Here is a 13451-nt window from a genome sequence, read left to right on the forward strand (position 1 = left end):
TATTTTACATGCGTAAAAAAGGAAAAAAGGGGACATTGTGGGAGGATAAAATCCGGTTTTGACTCATGGGCCCATACCGATCGTCCAAAGTGTTGTGCAAGACAAAAAGCCCACAAGGAATATACGTTAGGGAACATGCCTAGATAACTACCCCACTACGGAGGAGAAGTGGGAGAGGAAGGCGGGTCGTGGTGTTTGTTCCCAAAACATGCAGTTATATGACGAATGACCATTAAGGAAGTGGGAAGGAGGACTGATCGTGGCACTTGATCCTCAAGTATGCAATCCTATAAATAGGGACAGGAGCCAAAGAACCAGGTACGCAAGAGAACCCGAGAGAATCCAAAGAATAGAGAACCAATTAACTGACTTGAGTGTCGGAGTATCTTTTGCAGGTACTCCGCCTGGGCAAGCTACAGAGGAAGATTATTTTGGGACACCTCAAGGAAGGATTCGGCGAACATGAGGATTGCGGTCAACAAATCTGTGGAGGTATTTCTTCTCGTAGGAAATCTCGCTCCAAAACCTTCTCATGTAATTTAACTTTTTTTAATAAAGATGTTTTCCTACATGTTTATTGCCTAAGAACACTGAAAACCTGAAAAATATATAAATAAATAACTTAGCAGACCTGGATCGACGTATGAACAGATTCTTGTACATGGTTCCAAAGGGTTTCTTTCAAAGCCTGCACATCCACTTGTTTGGAAGTCTTGTCGTAGTGCACTTCAATTTTGTTAACCTGTATTGGTTAGATGTAGGAAGCAAACCGTAATAAAAAACTGCAGAGATTTGTTTTAATGGATTTTGAATTACACACTATAAGTGTAAAGCTATTCATAAATCATAATATTGCAATCATTATTATCTCCGGGATGAACATCTATAAAACTAGACGTCCAACTATAAACCTTTAAACTAAATAAGTTGAAATCAAGTTCGTAAAGCCACTCAGATTCCGACTCGTGGAGCTAACTCAAATTACGTCAAGCTGAAAAGTTTGGAACCAACCCGGCGAGGCTGAGAAACGAGTGTGCTAAAGTCCTCCACATCACTACGGATAGTTTGGTCATCATATTGGCCCCCAAGTCCAATTTCATCTTCGTCGTACAGAAATTGCTCATCATCGTCACATTTTTTCGTTGATTCATCTGATAACACACCAAGTACTCTATATGAATTAGATGCACATTTCATCAGTAATAAAATAAATAAATAAAAGGATTGAGAAAACAAATGGACGTTCCAAAAAATTAATTATTGGTATATCTATTTGTTATCAGCGAGAAAGAATTTATTACCCGAGGACTTCCTGCGCCGCCTTCCAAGGCACTAAAGCAAAAAAGAACATATCATGAAATAGAGTACACCAAAAAATATGTGGTTTGATTGTTGACACACATTACCTTTACTTGAGGTAGAAGAAATAGCTTTATAAGCTCTTCTGGTTAGTAGTGGCAATCCTCAGGAAGTTTTGTATTACGGGGTGCTCCACTTGCAGGGAGCAGTAAGGATTTTGGATTTTTGGGGGGAGCAAAAATATCTGAGAACTCTGCTTCCAAGGATTTTGTGAAATCAAGATCCTGCTGTGCTTTGGTCTTCTTTTGTTTAACAGTCACTGGTTCTTCTGCAGGACGATCGCTCTTTGAAACTGAAAAAACAGATTATGTGATGTGTTACCATACCATTGAACCACAAGAGATACACATACAAATATTTGTTGATGACATGATCACTGAACCTGACCTTTAATTTTTCGATGCTTCCAATGATCAGGACCTACCCATGCATTTTGTTTTGAAGCAAATCCAAGACTTAAGAACAAAAACCCATCAACTTTCTCAAGTCTCTCACCCATATCAAGCTCATGGTAAGCACCCAGTTCATTATTCTACAAAAGTTGAAAATTATCAGGGAATGAAGTCATTCTTCAATTATTCATAAAACTAAAATGAAAAACCCATGGAACAAATATTTACGATTCAAACTTAATATGAATAGTATGTTCGAACAACCTCATGATAACTAGGGAAATTTGAACTTTCACAGTTAAAGTCCTCCAGACGCTTGTTTGGTCATCATGATCATAATCCCAGTTCCCGCAATTCTCAGATACATCACAATCAAAATCAGCTTCATTGTTATAGGCAGCATCAACTTGCTCTGCTGATTCTTGATCACATGTATATATATCTGGTGGCCTTTTGTTATCCTCATCAAATCGATCAACTAAACTGTGAAATTTCATCTTTGATTTCGCATGTTCATTACGATTTGTTCTATATATTCTATAAAAGATCAAGAAAAAGTTAATCTTAGTAAACCACATCAGACAAAGTTAATCTTAGTAAACCACATCATTCTCATTTGGAAAAAAATGGGAAGATGAGATTTCGAAGAACTCAATAGAATACCGAAACAGCAACTCACCACCAGCAAAAGAAAGATCAATGGTATCTGATTTATCAAGTTGATTATCAGATGCTATGCACTTCCCTGGTACTTCCGAAGAATCAAAAGAGCACTCTGCATCCACCATGTACTCCAAGATTATTCATTAAAAGACCCTTGGCCCCACCTTCATCAAATTGTGCAGACGTCTAATGATAGAGAGGGATCAACTGCAAATGCAACTGAAAATTCATACAAAATTGTATCACAAACTTGGCCTCGCATCTCACAATATAAAACTAGTAATAAGGATAGCACAGGATGAGTGATCACCGTCAAACTTTTTTACATTTAGAACCTCAAAAAATGATTCCAGCGTTGATAAGGGAGATATCTGCATGTATGGATTTATGTCAGCATTTAGCATACGGGAGTTCAATAACTCACTGTAGGGAGTCAGAGAACAGTCAACCTTCTTCTGCGTCTCATTCTTGGAACTAGCCGCATCTTTTCCATTGTCAGCATTGGCATCCTCTACTCTGGTATCTAAAATTACAACAGTATCAAGATACTAAGAAGATCGATCAATGGAGCACAAGTCCAATGAGAAATATATTACTATTACAATTTACAGATGAGCTGCTTAAAGATAACTATACCACATAGTCATCATTCTGATAAACCATGCAAATATCACATTGCTTCTGCCAGGAAAAGTCATTGATTGTATGTTCTCTAATTCATTGTATAGGTTATAAATGCAAAGGTTAATGCAGCAAAACTATCGATTTTATCTACCTTGAAACGGTATAATGACTAATATGCCAAGAACGCAACTTTCACAAAATTTACTTTGTCCGCAAGTGAATACACTTCAGTAAAAAACGAACGGGCAAAGTTATAGCCGATAGCAAACCCAACCTTGTTCGGATTCTTGGCCTACTCTATTCATCCCACCAAGGACCTTATATGCCTCGGAGTGTACTGAATCCACTCTCATTGAGTAAATTTTGACTCCAGCTTCAAGAGTGCAGCAAGCCTGCACATATCGAGAAGTGATACATATTTAAGCAAACATAGCGTATCAATCGAGTTGAATATCAGAGTGCGCAACTAACAAGACTAACAAAATAATAGAAATATTATTAAACAACCAAGAATGCCGTAACGGCTACAAAACCCTAAGATGTTACATTGTGACTAGCTTGATTTCTAATGAATAACAAAGCACTCTATTTATAATAAACGAACCTTAACCCTAATGCTAACAGGCTAGGCCCAAACTAAACTTATAAGAAAACCCAAACAATGTAATACCTAAAATACTAATATATTCCAACACCTCCCGTCAAACTCATGGCGGTTTACGACATGGGTTTGCAAACAAGCAGATGCAGACTGGCTCCGTTAAGCGGATTGATAGGCATGCAAACTTGACTTGACTTGACTGAACTGGACTTGACTTGACGAACTTGCAAACGGGCGAACTTGCGAACTTGACTGGCAAACTGGCAAACTGACAAACTTAACTTGATTCTTGATTCTTGCTGGCAAACTGATTCTGGTTCCGACTGACTAGAGTTGAGAGTATGGAAAGAACCCGTCACTAAACGGACGAGATTTTCATATCTCAATTGTAGCAACGAACAAACAAATGCAAATACTATCACTCAAGTGATTACAATTCAAGCATTCGAATAACGGTCACAAAACAATTCCAAATAGGCCAACAACTCGTGTGGACCTAAAAACAAACTTAAACATTTTTTTCCTTTGCCCGTGTGGGCCTAAAGCAACAGCAAACAATTTTTTTCTTTCCTTTCGCTTTTTGCCATTTCTTCTTTTTATTTCATTTTTTTTCTTCTCTCCTTCTTCCTCTCTTTCTTATGTCTGTGCGTTCCTTTTTTTTTTCTTCATAAACAATAACACCAATAAAACAAGCAGCAATCGGGTCAAACTGGTGGTGCAAAAGCGACGAGCAAGAATGGGCACCAGCGGGATTTCAAGCAGATACGGTCTGCAATCAAATCTGGGCACACGAGTGCAGGCTGGTTCGACGAAGGTGCGGCTTCGGTGATTCTGGCAACAGGAAGCAGGTCATGTCGTCTGGGCTTGCGGAAGTGGTGCAGCATCGAGTGATCGGGTATGTGCAGGCGTGCAGAGGGTGAGGATGCAGTGCAGGAAATGGTGTGGTGATGCAGCTGGCGTTGGATACGAACAGCAGATGTGCTGGGTTTCTAGTTGCAGACCTGGTACGAAGGCTGATGGCTGGGTGACGATGCAGCGGAAGTGGGGCAGATTTTGGTGGGGCAGATTTTGGTGGGTCGTCCAATCAAACATAATCAAATTTTTTTCCTTTTCAAAACTAACACTGAAAACTATTATCAAACAAACAACATGGATACCTATCATGAATTAAATCCCGAAAGATCAAACCTGCTCTGATACCAAGTTGAATATCAGAGTGCGCAACTAACAAGACTAACAAAATAATAGAAATATTATTAAACAACCAAGAATGCCGTAACGGCTACAAAACCCTAAGAGGTTACATTGTGACTAGCTTGATTTCTAATGAATAACAAAGCACTCTATTTATAATAAACTAACCTTAACTCTAATGCTAACAGGCTAGGCCCAAACTAAACTTATAAGAAAATCCAAACAATATAATACCTAAAATACTAATATATTCCAACAAATCGAATGTCTGAACTTTCGGCCACTCACTTCAAAAGTGGTTTTACCAAAATCTTGGTCTTGATGGATCATGGATTTCAAACTCCAAAACTTATCCGAAACATCGTATAGCATCAATAGGCGGAATTTACCTTTTGAAAATTCGTCTCTGCATCCTTTTCCTCTTCAACGTTAATAATGTCCGTTAAATGGTCAATCAAATTCAGCTCCCATGTATTTTTCTGATTAATTTTCTGCGCCTAACAGATCAAAATCGAACATTTAAAAAAAAAAAAATTCACAACAAACATCAAAATCTAATACAGTAAAAATGGCTCACTCATTTGACAAATAAAATACTAAAAAAATTGAAACTTTCTGTTAAAAAAATTAATTTCAAAACTTTCAATTACTTGAAAAATCTGAACTGACATTTTCACTGGCGAGTTTGATGCAATTCTGAAACAGCTCGAGGATCTGCGCCTTTCCGAGGCCGTGATTGGGGTCTCCCTGCTGTGGTAGCAGATTGAACGCAAGGGACTTCCTCCGAATCGCGGCGGCGGGTGCTGCGCGAGCCTGCGCACGCTCGCGGTTGTCGTCATTGGAGCCGAGGAAGAAGGGGCTGGTTGGAGACTGGAGACGAGCGGCCATTGGGAGCCTGCGCTTCTAGGTTGCCGGATTAGGGCTCAGAGTGTCAGCCATTGCAATCGGGAAAACCGAATTGGGAAATTAGATTTGGGAAAGCTTATGAGGATGGATACTGATGGGAAGAACAGGTTTCCTCCATTTGATTATATCTTTGAATTATATTTTTGATAAAATAAATCACTAAATTCATTAAAAATTGCTAATTTCATCCTACTATTATATTTAAAGCTATTTTATCCAATTTTTCATCAACTTAAGTCACTTGACACACTTATAGTATAATACCGTTATTTTCTCACCTATAAGCCCTTAACATTTCATATAGGTTGCTGATTGACGTCTAATTTACCCTCCAAAGTTAATTTCATACACTATTTCTTTACAATAAAATTACCAATCTACCATTCAATATATATTACATCCAAGTAACGTGACTTAAATTAATGAAAAATTAAATATAGTAGCTTCGAATCTAATATTAGAGATGTAATTGGCAGATTTGTATAATTCAATGACTGATTTCTTTGAAAAAAAAAAGTTTTAGAGACCTAATTTTCACACAAGTGATAATTTAAGGACTAAATTGACAGTTCACCCAAAGGTATAATATGTTGCTGCTCGTCTATATGATATAGACATTCATTTTCTTTTGTTGACCAATCTATGTCTGTCAATTTTACATTTGTGTATTGGGAGCTGCCAAGCTAGCATTTCAAAAAAGTCATCATTCATTCTAACCAGTACCAGAATGCATAAATATAATTACTTTTTGCAATTGCGGTAAAATGTCACATGGAAAAGAAGGGATGCAAGATGAAGACTAAATGTTCAAACACGTACATTAATGTCTTTTCATTACAACTAGGGTGGATTTGGTTTTATTATACAAGATCCAAACAACTATTCATTACAAACCTAAAAAAAATTTGTAGCAATCCAAAACTAATAAGCATCATTTATAATAACATTAACACGAGTCAGAGTATTTAGGGTCTTCACGAGGCCAATTTTTTATTTTCCTGTCAAACACGCCTGCTCCATAAGTAGAAATGATTAACTCAAGGAGGAGGGGAAATTGCATCCATATGAAAGATGCAACTGGAACACTTGTAAGCAAAGTAAGTAGAATAGCAATGGATGATTTTCCATGAAGCATAATGGAAAGGGCTGAAGAAAAAGTTATCATCATTGCCACGATAGATATAAAAAGGGTGATATGGCCTAATATCATTTTTGTTGGCAATGATAAGAGGAAATCATTTTCGGCATAACGCGATGTGAGGATTCCTAAAAATATCATTACTGAAGTTGTGGAAGAAAAGAGCGATATAACATCTGAAACTATAAAAGTTATGAATGCCGTCTTACTTAAGAATACAGGAAGACCTGTATCTTGTTTATTTCCACCAGGAACCGTAAACGCTGCAGCAAACATGATAGTAACGATGAGAGCCCCTACAACTGTGCAAGAGGTTGCTGTATCTTTCATTGCCTTTTCACCCTCTTTCACCAAGTCCTTGTGAACCTTGGTAAATAATTCACGTGGTGTCATCTCATCCGTTTTATTTATTACTTCATGATCTACAGACTCTGCAAAACGTTCCACCTCCTGCATGTCATTCAACAAAAACTTAGAAGAGATGTGAATATATACATCCGAAGAGTAATTCTGATCTCTTGGTACAAATCCTTATGGCTAAGTCTCAAGGTATTTTCAGTTCAAGTTATGAAGGAATGGACCACAAATATATAAAATAACTTCTGATTTCCTTTTAAATTTCAATTATATACAAGAGAGAAGATGGTGAATAGGAGAAAGGAGGGGGTTCCATCATCAGTTTTCACGAATATAATTAAGTAGTCTCTTATATAATAACATAGATTTTATAAGTATAATATATAATTGATTCTATAGATAAGTAGTCACCTTGAACCATTGCAGTTCCCTTTGCATTTGCAAAGCTGCACCTTGAATACGATTAATCTGTGCGGCGGAGGAAATAGTTCCTACCACATGCAGCATGTTATTGCCAGACTTATCTTTCCCACTTACGAACGGTTCCCAGTTGCGTTGATCACCTAGTCCATATAATAGACTAAAAATTTTATGTTGACGACATTCAGCTGCAAATTGAAAGATGTTCCGGCCTTTTTCATTGGTGATGTCATGGAGTTTATAATTTGCCCTGCATAAATGAGTAATATACTCCACATGCCCTTTTTTTATTGCTAGGAACATTGCTTTTTCCAAGCCTTGCAATTCTTTAACATCTTTATTTTTCGTCACTTCACACATGCAAGGTAGAAATTCGAGGATCCGAACATGGGCCAATTTCATTCGATATATACGATCGAATCCTATGTTGACATTCAAAACAAATCAAACAATATACCCTTAATTCTGTATATAGAATTAGAAAATAATTGAAAATAAAATAAAATAAAAAGAATGTAATTAAAAATTATTAAGACAATAAATAGGAAAAGAAAAGAAAAGTGATTTTTACATACCCTTTTAAGACAAAGGTGTGTAAGAAACTATAATAAAGGTGATTTTTTACACAACTTTTTAAGTATTTCACACCCCTTATTTATATATGGACATTAGATTGAATAAAACAAATAGAATCAACAACCAAAATTAAACAAAGGTGTGTAAGAGACTATAATAAAAGACTAAAAAGAATGTGTGAAATGAATTTCCATAGAAATCAATTCATAATGTAGCGTACCCAAAAGTTTACCGAAGGTCTTGACAACTAGTCCACGAAATAAACTTGTACCTGCATTGAAATTCCAAATTGTCAGTAAAGTCTTCAATTACCAATTAGTTATATCCCCTTTTTATCAGGAAAAAAGAAGAGAGGAGGTTAGACCATCTCCAACCGAAGGGTCTAGAAGGCCGAAAATAGCTTGAAAATCATCTCCAACCGAGGACTAGGCCAGAGGGCTCATGGGCCCCACGGATTTAGAAAGGGCCAAAGAGCTGGCTGGAATTTTTTTTTAAAACTGTCGGTTATAACCAACAGAAATAAAAGAAATAGTGTCAGCTATAACCGACACAAATAGAATTTTTTTTTTAATATAACGATTAGTTGACGTCAACTAGCCGTTATTTTTGAAATTTTTTTTTACAGTTTTATTTACAAATTTTTTTTCCTATAACTTCTATTTTTAAATTCTATTTCTTTTCTATAACTTCTATTTCACAAAATTTGTTATATATTTTTTTAAATTCTATTTTTTTTCCTATAACTTCTATTTTACAAAATTTGTTTCCTATTTTTTTTAAATTCCATTTTTTTCCTATAACTTCTATTTCACAAAATTTGTTTCATATTTTTTTTTTAAATTCTAATTTTTTCCTATAACTTCTATTTTACAAAATTTGTTTCATATTTTTTTTTAAATTCCATTTTTTCCTATAACTTCCTAAGCCATTATACAACATTAAATTAAATTAAGTAATATGAAACAACATTAAACAATATGAAACAACATTAAATAACATTAACCAACATAAAAAAAAACATTTAACAACATGAAACTTAAATATGTCAGCATATAACTTCCTATAGCTGACGTCACTTAGCCGTTGAATTTGAATTGAAGTTGTAGTTTTTAAATAATAAATAATGTTTGGCCCTATGACCTTTTGGCCCTCGGTTGGAGACCGTTTTTTGTGACAGGACTAAAACGAGCCCTATGGCCCTTTGGCCCTCGGTTGGAGATGGAAGCAAATGTGACCATATATTGTTCATTAAAATATTAATATCTTTGAGGGCCAGAGGGCTAAAACGAGCCCTCTGGCCAGCCCTCGGTTAGAGATGGCCTTATATCCCCATTTAAACCATAAAATATGATACAAAAATTTAATATCTTTAGCATTACTTAATATGATACAAAAATGTGGTGAGTTTCTTCGAAATCAAAATCAATAATGCTTAGATAGCCTCCATGTGCCTGCACATTTTTACAGTTGTTGGAGGTGAGTTTCTTTGGAAACCAAAATCAACTACTCTAACCCACATATAAAAGACCTAGTAGGTGGTGGATTGCCTTGGTTAGACATTTTTCTTCTATCCACTCAGTCCCAGGTTTAAACTCTCTTTTTTCCTTAGTTTAGATGAGTGTAGAATATCGATTTTAATAAAAAGGCAAAAAGGTTCCAAACTCCAAAAATATTTGAAATAATTCCAAAACAACACAATAATCAAACTTTAGTACCACTAGATTTGATAGTTTTGACCAATGTTCTAAAAGCCACTAGTTGGACTGCGGGGCCTAAGCGTTTTTATTCAAATTTGATTAAATTATTATATGAATTATAAATAAGTGTCTATTTATAATACATAGTTGTATTGGAAAACATAAACTGCAATATAGAATGATATATTAATTAATAGGTTCCAATGGATAAAAATATAAGACGAAGACTTGATATGTATGTTGATAGAAGATAAGCCCCACCATCATTTGAAACCAAGTTAGAAAAGAGGTAAATATGAAGAAGATGACCTCCTACATATCCATTGTCGAGGTAGATACCATAGTAGTAGGAATGTAGGAGTGCAAAAAAAAGAGGAAGTATCCAAATGCGTCTATAAATCAACTCAAATAAAAAGGGAAAATAAAAATGACATATACAGAACCATTAGGGAGATTGACCTTGCCAATTTCACTTCAAGAATAAACGCTTCTCCTAAAATATGGTCACGTCGGTCATGTAACATGCGTACCTGAGTAAATGAGATGCTTTTGCCTTTTATTACTCTGCTCGCCATCTTCCGGTTTTTGAATGTTTATACAAACATCATCCTCAATGGCAGGGATTTGTATGCCTATCAAGATAAGAACACAGGCCCACTAATATATTAATACGCGATATAAACTAGTTCCTTGAACCAACAATTTTCTATTGCTGCGTCTAATAAGAATAAAAGAAAATAGAAAGTTTAATTAGGACAAAATTTAAAATGAAGAGAAAATGGAAAGCATTACTAACCGTCATAAATCCATTGTTCCCAAAAATTGAGCGAGCTTCCACTTAGGAATGCAGAACTTATACTTGCTAGTTCATTTAAAGGTGTTCTCCCGTAAAAATCTTTAGCAATGACCAACTCTGGGCGGCGCTGAATTAAATCCCACGCAATATCTACATATTGTGGAGTGTTTAGAAATAACCTCTATAGATCTAGTTATAAAATTAGCTTAGTCTCAACATTATTAATATACATCGGTTTTATAGTATTTATACAAGGAAAAAAAAAATTAAGGCGCCACTAATAATACTTATCATTTAAATGTTGATCTTACCAAATCTTTTTAACATAAGACCGCGGATAACAAGCATAGCACATTCAGAATCATTCAGGGTTTCGTGCGGAGTGAGGGAATAAAGGCATCGAGCCATTTTTTCTCCTCCTTCACTACGAATATAATGAGCCTGAATAAGTGGGGTAGTTTTGCCGGCCAAAAGTGGGATGGTTTTCTCGGGAGGAAGGGAAATGCTGAGTAACGTCTTGTTCTTTCCAACCATGCATTCTGCTAGTTCGACGTTTTCTGGAGTTCTATCTATAACATAATGAAGAGCGGTAAGACCCACATTGTCTGGTATTTCCAAGTCTTCTCGTTCCATTAAGTGCACCAATTTTTTTGCAATGTCCACCTTCGTATAAAAGACTGCCAGGTGAAGAAGTGTCACACCGGTCTCACGCCTTGCAATTAATGCCTCGCGACGTCCCTCAAGAAGATGCATTGGAGCATCCCCATCATCACCCCTCATAATGAAATCCGCAATAGTTTGATTAATGTAGTAGTCTTCTTTTCCTGCCAAGCTAGCTAACGTTACATATATGTGGTCGTTGGATATCTCCCCTGAAAAATGGAATCATTTATGTTTATGTCGCATCATTCTTTATTGTGAAATATATTTCTCCCTTTTCCTTTCTTATTTTTGCAGTTGTTTAAATTGAACTATTCTATTAAGGATAGATATGATTCAACTGAAAAAAGCCAAGCCGAAGCCAAAACTGACACTACTCGCACAATTGACGTCTCTCTTTTTATTGACCAAAAACAACAAAAATTAAATAATTAAAAAAGAAAAAGAAAAAGACGTCTCTCTTTTTAATGAATATGAACCAAAAAAATGTCAGATATTAGTGGTTTTTCCTTTTGGAACGCCTAATAAATTGAGCTCACTACACTTTGTATACAGTACGACAAAAAGGCAAAGAGGTATGTTTGGCACCTCAAATGAGGAGTTCCTCATAAAGAATAAAAAAACTTCAGGATTGATTCACAGTTCGTGCTTATTATAAAATTCATTTAAATTATAATTCACTTAATCAAAATCATCATTGTAGAAAATCAATTAATTCTAATGTTGTCTAGTCAATTAATTGTAGCAAATAGATATAGATGGTTTATAACGCTTGTATTGAATCTAACCATTTTTTTTTTTTTTAACATAACCATTTGTTTTTTTTTTTTTTAACATAACCATTTGTTTTTTTTTTAACATAACCATTTGTTTTTAGACATTTCAATAACTAAATCATCTTATATTTTATTAATTTTACAAAAAAAAAAAATCATTACCAAACGATTTATAACAATAATAATTTTAATCACAAGCATAAAATTCTGTAAATCGATCGCAAAGTATTTTGATAATGAACTTCTCCTCGTCCTGCGTGGATCCAAGTTAATTCCAAAGACAAATGCCTAATTATATGGAAAAGGCGAAGGTGCACATACCGGTTCCTGTGGGTTGGGATGCTTCAGTTGGCTTCAACTTTTCTGCCAAAATATCCCAGGCAACTTTGGCTGAGCGGGTGCCCCTAATATAAGAAAAAGTATCGGCCCCACAAGAAACCTGGATCGAGTGCAAAGCCTCGGCATTACTCTTCCTCCAAGCGTTAAATTCAACTTCACCATCTTCTCGTTTAGGAGGCTCAGTCGTGGCTTCCACAACTTCCCAAAGACCTTTTGCCAACAGGTAGGTTTCAACTCGCAAACTCCATTCTTCATAGTTATCTTCGTTTAGAAGTTCATGAACAATTGGACTTGGGACAACTGTGTCTGTCATCTTCAATCTGTAAATTTATGAAATCTGAATTTATATCGATCGAGCATATGCTAGAACAGACTAGTAAGAAAAAACTAATACTCACAGATTGAATTTTTGGGCAATCTTCAGATTAAGCTATGTGCACATGGTGCAGCCAAAGTTCATCTTTGGGTATGCTCGTTTATGATAACAAATCAGCCATTAAAAAGACTCGAGAGATCACTAAATTTGTATTACTACTGGACATGGGAGCACGCACATACTGAAGACAAAAAACAAAGGGATCCAGCTCCACCGGGACAAATTAATTGATAAGAGTAAGCCCTAAAGTCGTCGTAATGCCAGTCTTCCGCGAAGTCGACCCCCTCTTTGCTTCAAATTGATTTATCTCCCTCGCATAAAACTCAGACGAACCCACAGCCCAGATTTCCCCTCGTTGCTTCACGGAGGAACACCTGGCTGGTTCCGCTCTGGATCTGATCCAACGTCAAGTTGTGATACCGCAATTCTAGCTTCCTCCGCTACCCAGCAGCTCCCTTGCTAGGCAGTTGACTTTGAAGAAGAAGAAGAAGAAAGCCAGAGTAATTTGAGTGAAACGGGAGAAAAGTAGGGAGAGGGTAGAGAGAGTGGTCACAGAAAGGAGGAAACTTGGCTGCTT

General features: G+C 36.0%; 1 protein-coding gene and 1 pseudogene across 3 annotated transcripts; both read right to left on the bottom strand.

The window, feature by feature from the left end:
- Nucleotides 1–791: 791 nt before the first annotated feature.
- LOC139193501 (condensin complex subunit 2-like) lies at nucleotides 792–5861 on the bottom strand (annotated as a pseudogene).
- A 678-nt stretch (nucleotides 5862–6539) lies between these two features.
- LOC139193500 (ankyrin repeat-containing protein NPR4-like) lies at nucleotides 6540–13451 on the bottom strand. 3 transcript variants are annotated; one of them, XM_070816532.1, is made up of 8 exons: nucleotides 12897–13451; nucleotides 12481–12818; nucleotides 11035–11595; nucleotides 10724–10873; nucleotides 10458–10559; nucleotides 8451–8501; nucleotides 7646–8076; nucleotides 6540–7327 (listed from the first exon to the last, which is right to left on the bottom strand). In XM_070816532.1, the coding sequence occupies exons 2-8, from the start codon at nucleotides 12809–12811 to the stop codon at nucleotides 6686–6688; spliced, it is 2268 nt and encodes a 755-aa protein (XP_070672633.1). In that variant the 5' UTR covers nucleotides 12812–12818; nucleotides 12897–13451; the 3' UTR covers nucleotides 6540–6685. The 3 variants fall into 3 exon arrangements, with proteins under 3 accessions (XP_070672633.1, XP_070672634.1, XP_070672635.1); XM_070816533.1 differs by having other exon boundaries at nucleotides 11035–11547; nucleotides 12897–13429; XM_070816534.1 differs by having other exon boundaries at nucleotides 12481–12804; nucleotides 12897–13420.

This window comes from Malus domestica, chromosome 17 (assembly GCF_042453785.1).
Source record: "Malus domestica chromosome 17, GDT2T_hap1".
NCBI classification, from domain to species: domain Eukaryota; kingdom Viridiplantae; phylum Streptophyta; class Magnoliopsida; order Rosales; family Rosaceae; genus Malus; species Malus domestica.

What these genes read in the sequence shown, in the direction of transcription:
- LOC139193500 (XM_070816532.1), bottom strand. Translation starts at nt 12,811, where the DNA reads ATGACAGACACAGTTGTCCCAAGTCCAATTGTTCATGAACTTCTAAAC. An exon ending in GGAACAATGGATTTATGACG is followed by an intron (nt 10,560 to 10,723) that starts GTTAGTAATGCT and finishes TTATCTTGATAG; the next exon opens with GCATACAAATCCCTGCCATT. An exon ending in AAAGCATCTCATTTACTCAG is followed by an intron (nt 8,502 to 10,457) that starts GTACGCATGTTA and finishes ATTTCAATGCAG; the next exon opens with GTACAAGTTTATTTCGTGGA.